The 15302-nt window shown below is 38.7% G+C and overlaps 1 protein-coding gene across 5 annotated transcripts in view; it reads right to left on the reverse strand.

Moving 5' to 3' along the window:
* Positions 1–441: 441 nt before the first annotated feature.
* The window catches only part of LOC122667309 (calmodulin-binding transcription activator 1-like), a 29814-nt gene continuing 14953 nt past the window's right edge, over positions 442–15302 (reverse strand). For 3 of the 5 annotated variants that reach the window (XM_043863562.1, XM_043863561.1, XM_043863560.1), the window contains 8 exons: positions 9198–9375; positions 8907–9032; positions 8490–8806; positions 5558–6136; positions 4712–5412; positions 2114–2696; positions 1147–1464; positions 442–695 (listed from right to left, as the gene is read on the reverse strand). In XM_043863562.1, the coding sequence (XP_043719497.1) occupies positions 585–695; positions 1147–1464; positions 2114–2696; positions 4712–5412; positions 5558–6136; positions 8490–8806; positions 8907–9032; positions 9198–9375 (2913 nt within the window). In that variant the 3' untranslated portion in view covers positions 442–584. The remainder of the gene's footprint in view (positions 696–1146; positions 1465–2113; positions 2697–4711; positions 5413–5557; positions 6137–8489; positions 8807–8906; positions 9033–9197; positions 9376–15302) is intronic. The other 2 variants (XM_043863564.1, XM_043863563.1) reach the window with 2 other exon arrangements.

The following is a 15302-nucleotide window of genomic DNA, read 5'->3' on the forward strand; positions in this document are numbered from 1 at the left end:
ATGATGCGGTTTGTTGCTAAGTCAGGTCGATGCCCTAAAATTTGTGTCATGGTTGTATGTGCCTCCCCTTTTTTATATTATTAATTTATGTTACTTAAGGGATCCATGTTATTGTAATATGACAAATACCTGGCAAATATGGCCTCGGGTGCAACATACAACATATGACTCTGGCCTTGACACCTTGACACACAAATGAGAAGGATCCCTGATCCCGGCTCATACCCTATAACAATTGCCCGTGCAGCAGGACAAGGAACAAGAAAAATAGCTTGGCTATTTTCAGCAATTTTCTGCTTCCCTCATCAGCTGGGTCACATGACAAGGTGGAGCCAAAAGAAATTTTTTTTTTTTTTTCACTCCCACCTTTCTTCATTTTCGGTTGGGCTGGGCACAGAGAAGGAGAATACAATATCAAGCTCTCAAACACAGATAAAAAAGGCAAAAAGCAAGCTGATGCTATCAGATGGACCTTTATACAGACAGATGATCACAAGTTATAATAAATAAAAACATAAAGAATAGCAAAATAATATACACTGAAGGAAACCAAATTTTACAAGAACGGCAGCAAGGTATACTTCTCATGCTGTAGGCATGAATGTGTCATCATCCAGTAGCGCTTCAAGCTCAATCAAGTCAACATCTCCGTCACCTGCTTCTTCTGAACTATTTAGAACACTATCATTTGCACCCTGCAAGGAACAGAAAAAGAAGAGCATATAACACCTCAATTGACCACTAGTCCCAACAGTTGGTTAAATTGCATTCCAGATTTCATTTCATGATTAGCTTCTTCAAATCAAATAGTCCTATCTTTCTTTTACAGAGCAGCTGACAGAAGGTTTGGCATTCTTCTTGTGAGAACCAAATAGCAATCTGCAAAGAAAATTCTTCCACTGGGCAAATAATAAAATTTGACAAAGTTAAAAGCCCAAGAATTTTTATTTTTTTTGTGATGAAAAGCACAAGAAAATGATTGAATTGTGCTAAAAGTTAGACTTTGTGCATATGAGATAATCCATCTCGAGAAGTTCAGTCAGCAAAAAATTATGATCTCACTTTTGCCCAAAAACAATTTTGGGGTCAGAGATTCAATCCCAGTTTAAAACTAGCAGTCATTGATCTGTAAAGAAATCTAAGTACCTTAGTCTCCTGGAACTCAGTGACAACGGTCAGCAATCTACGATATTGATCTCTTGCTTCTGGATACTGAACCATGGACTTCACCCTGGCAAGTGCTTTCTGCAATCTTTCCTCTGTCTGTTTCCTACCTTCTTTCAGAAAATCGTAATCATCTTCTTTCGACGGCCCACTCTTTGGGCCTTCAGTAAGTGCTTCTGATCGGAATCCACGCAATCCACTTCCCTTCCGTCTCCACCGCAAAATTACTTTCTCAACAATTCCTACTGACCAGACGATCTTTCTAAAGTGTTTCCTCACCTGGTGCCCCCTCACATGGGCCTTTTTCACCATCCAAGTAAAGTTAAATTCATTAATTGGACTTTAAGAGCAGAAAGGATTTCTAGGGTTAAAATCAAGAATATACAAAAAAAGAACACTATGGGAGGAATGGTCCAACAAGCTCCCATGAAGAAATATTACTAACACATATAAAACCACATCATATAACAGCTTTACTCAAAATTTTCTGATAACCACATCATGAAACTTCACCTAAAATTCAAAATAAAAAAAGGAGGGGGGAGGAGGGCCACAGAGGGAAGGAAAAAGGACGAAGACATCGTGTTTTTATCAGGAGACAAATTTGGGGCCATAATAAAATCGCATGGCTTACCATCAGCTGCCCATATTCCCTTGTTCTTTGATGTTCCAAAATAATCGAACGAAGAGTGGATTTTAATCAATTTTCTTCATTTTATTTGGACATGTAGCTGAGTTTGCTTGGGCCCAAATTCCACATATGACCATTTAGGCTGGGGTCTACCTCTCAGTGAAATTTGGGCCCCTAAAGACCTGCCACATGGCACATATTGCCCCGGTTTTGTGATGGGAAACAACATCTCAGCTCCTGTGTCGGTGCATAAAAAAATGTAAAAAAGCAATTCAATGCAATATTTTAGGTCAAGCCAGGGAAAGTGTAGCAATGCACCTGTAACTTCACAATTCTTTGCCGGATTATCAAAAATTCTTTTCTCCCCTTCCAACCACGGAATTTGTTCTGTATCCGGATTGCAGCAGCATGCACAGGCTCATCAGGCAGTCCTGGCTTATGCGTCTTGACAGTTACTAGTGAGAGTGCACGCTCATTTGACATTCCAAATTTATCATCACCGTATTCAATTAACTGCTTTCTATGGAACGACTGAATCCTAAAGACTTGATGAATACGAGCAGCAGCTTGAGTGGCATTACAGACAGCAGTTAGTGAATCTTTCAGTGATAGTCCTTCAGGCACTTCACCATCAGTCACTGGAGTAGCAGTCCGTTCTGAAACAGTTTGTACTGCATTTATCTCTGAATTTCCCGGAACATTTCCATCACTTGTATCCTTCAAAGTAAGGGATGAAAGATGGCTGGTCAAGGAAGATTCTGCCAGGTAACCGGCAATCCCTTTATGCCCATTCCCAGAAGCCAGGTCTGCAGGTGTTCTACCAGAAGGATGTTTGGGAGTTGGATCTGTTAATGCTCCAGGAGCGGCTCCCAAAGAGACAAGGGCAACAATTGCGCGTTCTCTGAAGTTAAGAAGGTTTCAAGCCAGGACAAACCACCAAAACAAAAATTAGAGGGGAAAAAAAAGTTACAAAGTACTAGAAGCAACAATTTGGGGAGAACTTGCATAAATTTCTGGATTACAAATTCAGATAAGCTTTTTGTATAAATACTCATCACTACTCATCATTCAAAACATAGGCCAAGGTAAAATCATCAAGAGAGCTTATGATTCCTTTTATAGCAGTTCAACCTAATTCCTAACCTTTCCTATCAAGTTCAATAACTGGGTGATCCAAGTGTTACAATCGCTTATGCTAAAAGCTCGAGCTGTTAAGTAAGGGCAACAACAATGTATATCAACACCCCCCCCCCTCAACATGGAGGCCTGTACACACACGGCTCTGCAAGTGGCACACACTCATGAGGGGAGAAAGTAGCAAGGAACCCCATTGCACTTCCCAGGGATCGAACACTCAACTTCCCTGCTCTGATACCATGTTACAACCACTTATCATAAAAGCTCGAGCTGTTAATTAAGGGCAACAACAATGTATATCAACACCAAGAATAACTGATCAGCAAAGTAGCTTCCTTTATACTTTTTACTAAATAAAATTTACATTTGGGACCTATGAATAAATTAATATTGCGATTTTCTTATTGACACCCCTCAAGGTGTCAATAATTTGTAACCTTACTTTTTTGCCCTTCCTTTTGGTATAACACTATTTTTTTTTCCAATGAAGGGAATAATGCTATTTTACATGCGTACTTGAAAAATGTGTACGACACTGACACCCTTTGATAATGACATAATGATGTCACTTTTAATTTAATTTTGAAAACCCTTTTATACCCCTATCATAAAAACCTTTTGAGAATAAGACAAGGGGCAGACAAAAGGTGTCAAGTTCTAAATACACGTATAGAGGTGTCATTCAGACACTCCCATTAAAATTACTGCCTCTTTTGGATTATTAAATCTTAACTTTTCCTCACTACCAGAGTAATACTCTAATTCATAATTGCCTTTTTAAGGTTGGAGGAAGGTAAGGCAAATTATGATAATGCAAGAACTGAGTGTGAGTAGTATCCCACCTTTCTTGCCAAGGACTGGCCAAGGAAGAAATAAAAGTGATAAATGGGACACAAGCAAAGAAGAGAAATAAATTGAGAAACTTTTATGCACTTCTAATTAATAGAACAGTTTTTCATCATAAACTACTAAGTAGGGTACAAAGGATTTTGTATCTTCAACTATTCAATTAGGGGTGTCAAGTTCCAGCCCGATCGGTCAGGCCCAATGAAACCAATAGGAAACTTGAATTGAATGCTTATAAAACTGATAAGGAATCGAAAAATCCAAAAACAACCATTTATTCCCATCAATTTTTTTGTATACATACGGAAAACCAAAACAAACTGGACCGAAACCGATATCGGACACATAAGAACCCATTATGAAAAAGCAATAAAAAAGAAACCAAACCGGACCAAAACCCAACTTTACCTTACCGTTCGGCTTTGGCTTGGCTCAAAACCAGGCCAAAACTGATTCAGCCTGACCAAGACCGGACTGAACCGACCGACTGACACTCCTATATTCAATAACTGGGACAATCATCCATTCAATTCCTCAAACTTAAGGCCTCTCACATCAGTGACTCCAAGTGAAAGTCACTGATTCAGCTTACTGGGTGAATTTAGTATTGCAAATTAGCTCAAAGAGCAGAATACTTTCTGTTAAGAAGTATATATAACAGGGGGCTATGTGTAATTAAAATTTCTTGACAGGGGCTTATGTGCTAATGGTCATAAGTAAGGGGTGCTACTTGTAATTATTGGTTTTTATATCTTATACCGTTATGCAGTCGATCAGGGTATTCTGAACCCTATTAATCTGCAGTCTTTTCTCTCTTCTTTTGATCCTAATTACTGGTGAATATTGTTCTGATCTAATCATACTTCCCAAAGTCTACTAATTAGCAGATAAGTAAAGGCCATAAAATACAAAGGATCAAGTACATGTCCAAACCTTCCACAGAATGCTGCCCAGTGAAGTGCAGTCCATCCATTCACATCACGGAAGTTGATATTAACACCTGCAGCTACTGTTGGTGCTATGGCCCAATCATAACCAAGAGCTGCTGCCAAATGTAGCACACCTTGGCCCTCATTATCTAAGACACTAGGACCTTTACCATCTTCAATTACTTTAAGAAGAAGCCACGCATGCAACTTCTCTTTCAGTAACCTTTGAAGCAGCTGCTCCTTTACTTGACCTAGGGAAAAGTCTTTCTCTGTGGTAAGGTTTATCATACGGAGCCATTCATCATCATCCTCTTTCATTAAAGAGCTGATTTTATTGTCTATATGAGGTTTCTCAGCAACTGCGTTTGAGGGAGAATTTCTTCTACTGGTAGATCCTAGGGACAGTAGTTTTCCAAGTCGTACATGCAGAACCATTTCACTTGTACAGACACTGTAGACATCTGGAATATCTACATCTTGAGTATTCTTCACTCGGTATTCAAATTCTCGCACTTCACTACAAGCCAACCTGTTGGAGCATGTTACATAAAAAGGGACCCGCCCGGTTGTGTGAGCAGGAGCATAGCAACGAAGAACACCATCAGCTAATACCTCTGCTGGAACCTCCACTTCACCAAACATACACGACCATTTACATTTTGTAGCATCTTGTTGACCCTTCAAGAATGTTCCCGTAATCAGAACCTGTTTAAGGGAGTATTAGATTATAAACAATGACCAATAACCACTGTCAACATAATCATCCTGTCAATTGCAGACAGCAGACATTCTAGGCTCAATTGAGATGCTTGCAAGGTTAATAAACGGCAACTTAAAAGACTTTAAGTACCTTGGTTTCAGAGCCTGTGAACGCCCAGCTTGGTGAGAAATCAATAATGCTGAAGAGTTGGTCTTGGGAGAGTGAGGGGCTCAAAAAGTAGGTATCCAAGTGCACTTGAGGGGACATGATGGAATCATCAACTACATTTTCACTTTCAACAGTACTCCAGTAAACCCCAGAACTGGATTGCAGGTGAGATCCATTTACCTCTCCAAGTTCTTTGCTCATCCATCGGGTGAAGCTGTCAAGTTTCTTCAAACCCTCTTCAGTATGAGCACATTCTAACGATGACCGTTTTGCAGTGCCGGAGTTTTCTTCTATAGCCAGATCATTCTCTGTGCTAGATTTCAGATGAGATCCAAGTTCTGCTCCAGAAAGCTGTATTTGAAGGTCATTTTGCATAGGATACCCATTTTGCATATCAGAATGTGTAGAGAAAGCCTCCAGGGGGTTGGAAAAATTCATGTAGTGAGTTTTTTGTTCTTGAAATCTAGCACTCAACCCATATGCCAGATCAGTAGGAAATTTTTGGTCCATGGGCCATTTAGACATGTCAGCAGAATTATCTTCAGAGGCAACCTGATTGAACCAGCTAAATTAAAACTTGAACAAACATAACTGAATCTCATGAATATTTAGCTTCTAGTGTCATGTACAATACTGACAACCCATAAAAAAGAAATACTAAAAAAAAATGGCCAAACTTAAGTAAGCAAAATATATAGCAAAAGCTTTCACAGATATGGAGGCATTTAAAAAGTTCCCTCACAGAGAATTACTAAGTTCAGAAAAAGGAAAATGCTTAGAATACAAACATTGAATGGTCATTTGGGATACAAACAACTGGGATCCACTGTTACAGTGGGACCCACCCACGGATGGATGTCAGACCTACCATACAGGTAAGATCCCAGCCCTTCTATGTCAAAAACAAGCATTAATGCTTGCATTGGTAGCACTATCCTACAAAGAAAAAAGGTGTTATTATATTAAGGGAGTTACTCTGCAGCCAAAGTGAGACAACTGCAACTAGTCAACTACAACAATTAAATCATTAATAAATGGAAAGGTTGTTGCAGTAAAGAAGTCGGATATGTTTCAGACTGACATATAACATATGGTTTAATCGAAGCAGCATGCCAGATACTAAGATGAACTAACCCCTCTCCACCCCCCCCCCCCCCAAAAAAAAATAAAAAAGAAAGAGCTTTTGGTGCTAAACTTCAGCAGACTACTGAACCCACTACCAAAAGACTTGATGGTCTTCATTACCATGTGAAATTACTAAATAACTTAATCCAATTCTAAAAATCTGGAAACAAAATCAAAACATCAATTTCTACTATTATGTTACTCATCTCCAACAATTTGGAACACCAAAACAAAGAAGAAACAACCATTCACTTTATCTCTCTAGTTCAAGGAGAGCTTCAAAGAACCCCTCAGAATAAATCAAAAGATCTATATGCTCATTTCTGCACTAGACTTCGAAATTCAGAGATGAATGTCACATTACTCTAATTTAGGAGGTTCAGATCTATGTAATAATGCAGTCTGGTACTATCCATGGGAATTTCATAATCTACAAATGGAAAGTTTGAAGCAATTGTTATTTCTTTCCAAATTAGAAGCAATCAAGAAAATCTTGGAGAGTGGATGATCTAGCATTTCCAAAAGAAGATCACTCTCCCGTTTCTTTTGGCTTTGAGTATTAGATTCGTTGAAGGGGAGTAAAACCCTTAGAAAACTGTACAAGATCTCCTAAAATGGCTATACAAAAAGAATCACTGAATCCACACTAAAAGAGTTGCCAAATACTATGGACACTAGAATTTCTTATATCATGAAGCCCGGAATTGCATCAACTCTTTGGCCATAGCTGCAACCCCGCAAGAAGATTCTAAATGATTTTTCACCCTATAATTTCCCATCCCAAATGGACCAAATGCTCTGACTATTGCAGTATGGCCATATTTTCTTTCAATTTTTTTAAATAGATTTTTTTTTTTTTTCTAGTTTTGAAGCTTCCCATTAATCACCAATCTTTCATCTTGATTGTTGAGTCCTCTAAAATTCCAGAAAAACACATTTCCTTTCATCTGGATTATTTTTTTTTCCCCACTCTCCTTAGTGCTTTGCGGAAGGCCATATGGCCCTCAAAACCTAACCCAAAACTCCCTGAAAAATAAATTTACATGGTTATGGCCAAAATATCTCAATTTCGGGCCTGACTGAAACCATGCCTGAAACCAAAACTTCAAACCATGAATTTTGGCAGGATTTCGATCATTTCAGATTCTGTGGGGATAAAATCCCACTGAAATTCAAAATTTATAACCTTGTCAAAACCAGTGTTGAATGCATACACCACTTAATTTTACTCTAACTGCATTGGCAGAACCAAGGCTAAGTTCCATGACCCCACCATTCTGAATTATGTAACTAACAGATTGACCACCAGGATCGTCTTAATCTTCCAGCAAAAAACTCCTGTATCCAAGATTCTTCCTAGCCATGGGATGCTAACTGAACCCCAACAATGGGCCCTGATTCTAGCCCATCTCACCTATTATTGTTTGAGTCCCTCAATTGAACGGGGCACTCACTTAGAGCTCAATGTATCACAGTTCTCCACTTGTTGTTCATGTTCCTTGCTGTTTGTTTATGTTTTTACTTTGTGGAAAACAGATTTACCTTTCTCTCTCCACCCCCTTTATTTATTTTCTCACCTGCAAAAGATGTGCACCGTGGACATGATCACATGAGGCACATCTGCTCTTTCATATCTCAGTTTATGAAGAACAAAAAACAATGTTCAGGAAATAGTAATCATACTATGCCAGCTATAGCCATTAACATATGCTGGCAAAGGAGCTAATTATGATTATATAGAACGTAAAAGCATAAAATTGATATATCAAATGAAGGAACAACTGGATACCTGCCATTTTTCTTGGCCCTGTGGTTGACCTACTATTTCTTGCTTACACTCATCTCTGAAAAGCTGGCCTAGTATAACATTTTCTTGTTTAGTAATAATTCCCATCGTGGCAGACTGTGTTGAACAAACAGATGGTTGGACAGGGACAGCTGGAAATTCCATTGTACAATGTTCCAGAACATCTTCCCAGGATGTGATGTCAAGCTGTTTGCAGGGCTCAAATGTCGACCCGAACCTAGCATCATTACTATCTCTAAAGTGGGCAAGTGAGGCAAAATCTAGTCCAGCAATGTCCGGTTGCTTCCCTTGATAATCATCTAGCAAAAACATCAAATTTATTATCATGTTAATATATCATCACCCATCCACCCAAACCATACACCAATATGTATAAAGAAATGAAGTAGAGTTTGTTACTTGGAAATGGAACTGGAAAATAAGAGTCCAAGAGACCAGCATCCATCCTGTTCATCACAGGCCTGTCCTCTGATTTTTGTGACTCAAAAAAAGAATGGTATCTGGAACTAGCTTGGTGGTTATCTGCTGCATAAAACGGTACTTGCTATAAAATTGAGTTTAATGTTGAATATATGAATAATAAATCTAAAATTTATCAAAATCATTAATAATCCTCCTATCATCAATTCTCTCAATGATATTCTCCCCCCCCCCCCCAAACAGAAGTAAAACATGAAGAAACAAATATACCAGATTCAGCATCTTCACATTCTGAGGTCTGGTTGCTGTTAAGGCTTGTGGAATCTGTAGTTTGCGAAGGCACTTGAGTATGATTAGTGAGAAAACGAGAAGATGCAGGACTGCTCATCTGGGAGCTCGGTACAACTTCTTCAGCCTCTCTGATCCGGCCAAAGGTTGATTTGGTTCCCTGAAGAGTACATCTTCTACAATCAAAACTACAGACATGCAGATTCTCCAAGGAAAAAAATAAATCTGAATAAATATTGTCCAATAAATATTTTAAAAAATAAACACTCAATGCATGATTTCCATGTGTCAACAAAACCTGATTTTAAACAACAGTTAACATATCTTCAAAAATCAATGCAGCAGTGCCAATCAGGTCACCGGAAATGATTAACATTCATAGTAACAATACTGACTACCCTTTACACCTTTTAAATCTTTTGATAAGCTCACAGCTGGTTCACAATTTTTCCATTCATGTTCTTTCTTGTTGTAAAGGGAAAGCATCCCCATGATCTCAATTCTCAGGGCCCTCGTGGTTGAAGGTGATCATGGACATACCACTAGGAGACATGTTGGAGACAAGTAAAATGTATGATCATAAAACAGAGTACGGAAGAAGGTTGACCTTATTCCCTACCATATTGCAATGGCTGCAATACATGGCAGTGACAGATATTCAATGTCGATAGGGCACCGATTTCTAACTATAGAACGCAACTTTGATTAATGACACCTCTGTCGCATTGAAATGTGTTCTATTGATAAGGAACTTCGTAAATTTTCTTTTCCATAAGTTGTATGTCTGGTATATGACTGCACTGATCCAAGGGAAGCTCCGTTTTACATCTGGAGACCCAGCTGCATGATTCTTCTGAATTGAAGTCCAAACCTTCAGCTTATAAAGTTGGACAGGACTGATTAATTGTCATGGTCAGTCAGCAACACTGTCACAAGAAGACACAAAATGAGGTACTTGGATGGTATTATCATGAAACCTAACCCTCATAGATATCTCACAGGAAAGTGAGATGCTGATAACTCCACTATTATGATGTGGTTGCTTCATTCTGTACAATTCAATACTAGAATCATGGAACTAAATAATGTAGTCCTAGATTAGTAGGGGACCAACTATGAGCCAGTAAACCAGGATCTGTTATGAACAGGTGAATCGGCTAGGCCAAAATAGGGTTTTTGGTGAAATAAGGGTTAGGGACTTAGGGTTTGGAGTTAGGGTTATGTCAAGTCAAGGTAGTGGAGTCTAACAGTGAAGGTCCTGAGATGTTTAAATGGAGGAAAGTATGCTGATCTGAATTAACAGCAATTTAAGGTTAGGGCTTCTGGTTTTGGAAAAGAGGAAAAGATGGATTTCTAGGGTTTGTCTGGACAGAAGTTAACCAAACTTGAATGGTTTTCTTAGGAGGGTATGAGGGATAATCGGTCAGGTTTGTAGACTGTTCTGACGGTTGGTTTGGGCTATGGGAGTTTTAGGGTTTTGGGAATTGATTTGAGATGGGGGAAATTAGGGTTTCAATGGTTGGAAGGGGCAGCAAGGGAGATCGAGTTCTCCTTATTGGCAGGGGGTGTTGTGGATGAAGTTTGATGAATTGCTGATGGTTGGTTAGGTCTGGACAGAATTATGGTTGTTGGGAAATTGAAAACAAAAAGGGGGAAAGCTAGGGTTTGGGATGTAGAGCATTAGGAGAAGAAGATTGGGGGTGGGGATGATTCCAAACTTACTTGTAGTCGCAAACAGTTATTGGCAGTAGCTTGCACCAATCCCACCAATAAACCACCTGGGCTTCCTACCTCAAGATGTCGATTGGATCTAACACCAATCCCACCAGCCTTGATCAAACACAAGACAATCTTCAAAGAAGAAGACAAGTTGCACAGCTTGCAAAGCAGAATTAATTTTCAAAAGTGGAGAGTGTGGTGCTCCACGATTTCTAATGCTTACATAATGGCCCAAAGGCCTTACTCCTATTCAGCCTAGAAGTGTAAATACTCCTATTTGGCTAACTCTAATATCACCTCCCTTGACTAATTCGTGGGAGGTGTAGACCCAAAGAAAAACAAATTACATTAAATGAAAAAAGGTGACTTAAGTCACTTAAATTGAACCACCAGTTCAATTAAAACATGAAAATAAACTAAGTATGGAGCTAATCCCATTTGCAACCTATGTACCCCTACTTTAGGCCCATTAAAGTGGCCTATTACATAGAAAACCCATGGAATCAAAGGCCCAACATGTATATAACCTAACCCTAGACTTATTCCCATCAAAATAAGCCTCTTTTGGTGATGTATTTGCATCACTAAATCTCGGTCAAAACTGATCGAAATCTCCGAGTTGTCTCGGTTTCGGGCCTGGGTGAAACAAAACCCAGAGTCAAAACCTCGAAACGAGATCCGAACCGTCTTGGTTTCGGGCTTGACTGAAACCGGACTCGAAACCGAGATTTAGAACCTTGACTAGAATTGGCTTTCTTTCTTGAAGATAGAAAAGGATATCTGATATACTATTACTCAGATATATTCCCAAGGAAATATTGCTAATATATCAATCCTGAGCAAGATGTATCTCATTTGTTTAAGGGAAGAAGTCAATTACCACCTAATTTGCTACTTAGCGTAGGATGTAAGAGGAAATAAATCACTTCCAGGAATTTTATGGTCCTAATGGTGCAACCAAGAATAGAAAGTTTGATCAGGATTGAGCATTTTTCAGTACTTCAACAGTTTGAATGCTGAAAATGAGCAGGAACGAGTTCAGAACCTTGTAAACTGTTACAACTGTTTATATCCATACGGCTCGGGCTGTTAAGGGCTACAACTATGTATATCAACACACATGACACAACAACATAAACGATTCTCTACCCTCCTTGAGTATATGCACAAATCCAAAGTGAAGAAAGTATATGGAAGTGGAACACTGTGATCTGTGTTCCTATCTCGTGAAAGGTCCTCTATAGTCTAATTGTCATAGAAGGTAAGGTAGAAGTGGCACACAAGCACAACATAGGATGACAAGGAAAAGCTCAAGTGTGAACATTGTGGTTGTGCAAAGCCTATCAAGGAGACTTGATGTAGCATTAATATCAGCCCAATACTTGGATCGAAGAGTTCAAACCAAGGCTGCTAGGAAGATCATAAGTTACAGCCATAGCAGTACATTTGAAAGGTCTGGTTCTCTCTCAGATTTTGTTCGCATAGCCCAAGTACTGCATTGATAAAATTTTATAGACCTATCATTGTTATGCAAGTACTGTTAGGCCTGCAGGACAGAATCTAGAAGCTGCTAATAACACCAAGTTCCTAAATGGATTCTACATTCAGATTTTCAGATTTCTTTTATCTTTTTTAGTTCTTTTCATAGTCAATTTAGGATTATTTGGTCCATCATCTTAGTATGTAACCAAAGTACAAACATTCCATTTGGATTGACTAAGATTAGAAGTGGTCACATACGTCCATTTGGATTGAGTAAGAAATTAGTAATGGCCAATTTGCTGGTCTATAAAAGTCAGCCTTGTAAGTTCAGATTTTGGTTTCAGTTTAAACTTCAAATCCATTAGTTCTTTCTCTGGTTTTCTTTGACTCTTTTCTAGGTTTTCAGTTCAAGAAGCCATAGCTTAAGTTGCTTCCTACATTATGGCACAACGCATAAGACAAGGAAAAGCTCAAGTGTGAGTATTGTGGTTGTATGAGGGACATGAGGGGAACATGTTGAGATCTCAATGATGCCCACAACAAAGGGCATCTACAGAAGTCAGTAGGGAACGCCAACCCCCCCCCCTAAAAAAGAAAAGGTCGTCTCCGAAGCCCATTTTGTTAAATCTACTAGTTCCACTTCATCTAGCTCACCTTCCTAGACCGTCCATAAAACATGAAAAGTATTCACTCTTTCTTGGATATTCCCCAACTGAGAAACTAGGAAGTGTTTTCTATCCGTGGAGGCTACCGAATCAGTCCCATTATTCTCCACTACAATGACTGAAGGTAAAGCATAAGAGGAAGATGCCTTCTTTTAAAACACTACTTGTTCTGCCATATACACTTGATGTTAGACATAGTAAAGTGGGAAGTAGTGGTGGCAATAGTTTTTCTAGGGCAGATGGAATCATGGAACAGAAGTTGTAGGTATAATAAAAATGGAGGGAACCTCTATACCATTACCAGGAAGCTTCTTTTGAAACTCTTGTTTAGGTAATTCAACTGCTACATCAATCATTCCAGTTAAAAACAGATTGAACCAAGAGAGTCCAAACTGCTGGGATTCGTTTATTTTAATATTTTTACATTGAATCTGGTGACCAGGCAAGCTCGAGCTGGCAGACTAGGTTCCAATTAGAGCAACCAAGTCTTGCTTGTCAATAGAAATCAAACTCCATAACTTTAGGTGGAGATCATCGCTCCTCACAGTTATGGGAGTTGAAGCAGGGAAATCAAGGATGCAGCTCCTGTGATGCCTGAGTATCTTTAATGCAAATTGAGGCAACACCTGGTGTTTGGAATCTCACAATCATAGCTATTCACATTGCCAACATTGCACATCCAAATATGTTTCATATGGAAATTCATCTCTTACATTGTTTTTCTCTTAATCTTCTGAAATGGATGCTCTAACCTGTCTCTCATTGTTTGGTTCTACCAGAAATCAAATCAAACACTAAGCCTTTCAAGTAGGGCAGACAAGGAGAACTCATGGCAATCATTATTAACCACCACGAAAACGAAACTAAAATTGATTAAATATAAATTGTCAAGTAATTGAGCAGGGATCATAAGTTCCCTGATGCCTTTCGTAATTAAAAATTACTTCAGATAATATCCCAGGAAAGAGAAGAAAAAATGTTCAATTTATATAATTTTGAAATGTCAATGGAACAACAACTCAGCCTTATGCCCTTCCCCAACTAAACGGGGTCGGCTACATGGATCCTAGGATAATGTCAATGGAAATAGACTATAATTCATGCGAGGTATATTTATGTCTTGAGAGGTAAAAGTACATCATTGAGTTTATAAGTAATGTTTTGCAGTCTCGGGCTGTAAATTTACATCACTGATTTCGTTTGACCGTAAACTATGACTGAAGTAAAATGATAATCTTATACTACCTATCTCAACATACCATGCACAAAGTGTTGAATTATCCAACCCAAAATCCTTAAAATATAAGGTAGAGAGGCACAGCGAGGGTATATGAAGTCATCCAAAGTTCCAGAGTTAGTCAATATGGGATTATTCCCAATACAAAGGGCACAATACTCAACCATAGTACTCTGCCCATGGTATCAAACTGAGTGTTCATTGATTGTAACATATTTGCAATCTGATCCAAGAAAATGAGACCATGCATGTGTCCTCATCCTTCCACATTGGCTGGTTGAGACTGCACATCCAATGTGCACATAACAAGAACTTAATTGCAAGTAAATACACACTTTAAGAGTCATTAATAATTATGTTTTACGAGTGATAAGTCACATTAAAGTTTTATTAGCATATTATTCACAACTATTATTACAATTACGGCCAATATTATGATTACAAATTGTAGCAGCAGAGTTTTGGATCACCAGTCCTTGCAAGAGAAGAGAGAAGGAAGAAGATGGAGAAAAAAGAGAGTGAAGAAGCAAGAGAATGAGAGAAGAACCAGAGAACACGATAGAGTTCAGAATCGCTCTATCGTGGTCCAAGTCACTGTCTTTATACAATAATTCAGTGTTACACTTTTAGTAGCTCTACTAAGAGTCTAAGTCTAATTATTTAATTACACTTAAGCCTAATAACTAAAGAGGACGTACACATAAAACCAAATACTACCACATGCCTAATATACCACTTAACCACAATAGAGACACTCCCCCTATCGAGATAACAATTTAATACTCCCCCTCAATCTGGAGTATACATATCTCCCATACACAGCTTGGAACAACCACCAAGAAACACAGGCCTAAACAGCACTTTAGTGAACAAATCGCCAAACTGATCACCAGAGCTGACAAACGTGGTAGAAATCAGTTTTTGCAAAACAATATTTTCTCACAAAATGACAATCAACCTCAATATGCTTAGTCTTTTCATGGA

The sequence above is a fragment of the Telopea speciosissima genome, chromosome 7, assembly GCF_018873765.1.
Source record: "Telopea speciosissima isolate NSW1024214 ecotype Mountain lineage chromosome 7, Tspe_v1, whole genome shotgun sequence".
Lineage (NCBI taxonomy): Eukaryota > Viridiplantae > Streptophyta > Magnoliopsida > Proteales > Proteaceae > Telopea > Telopea speciosissima.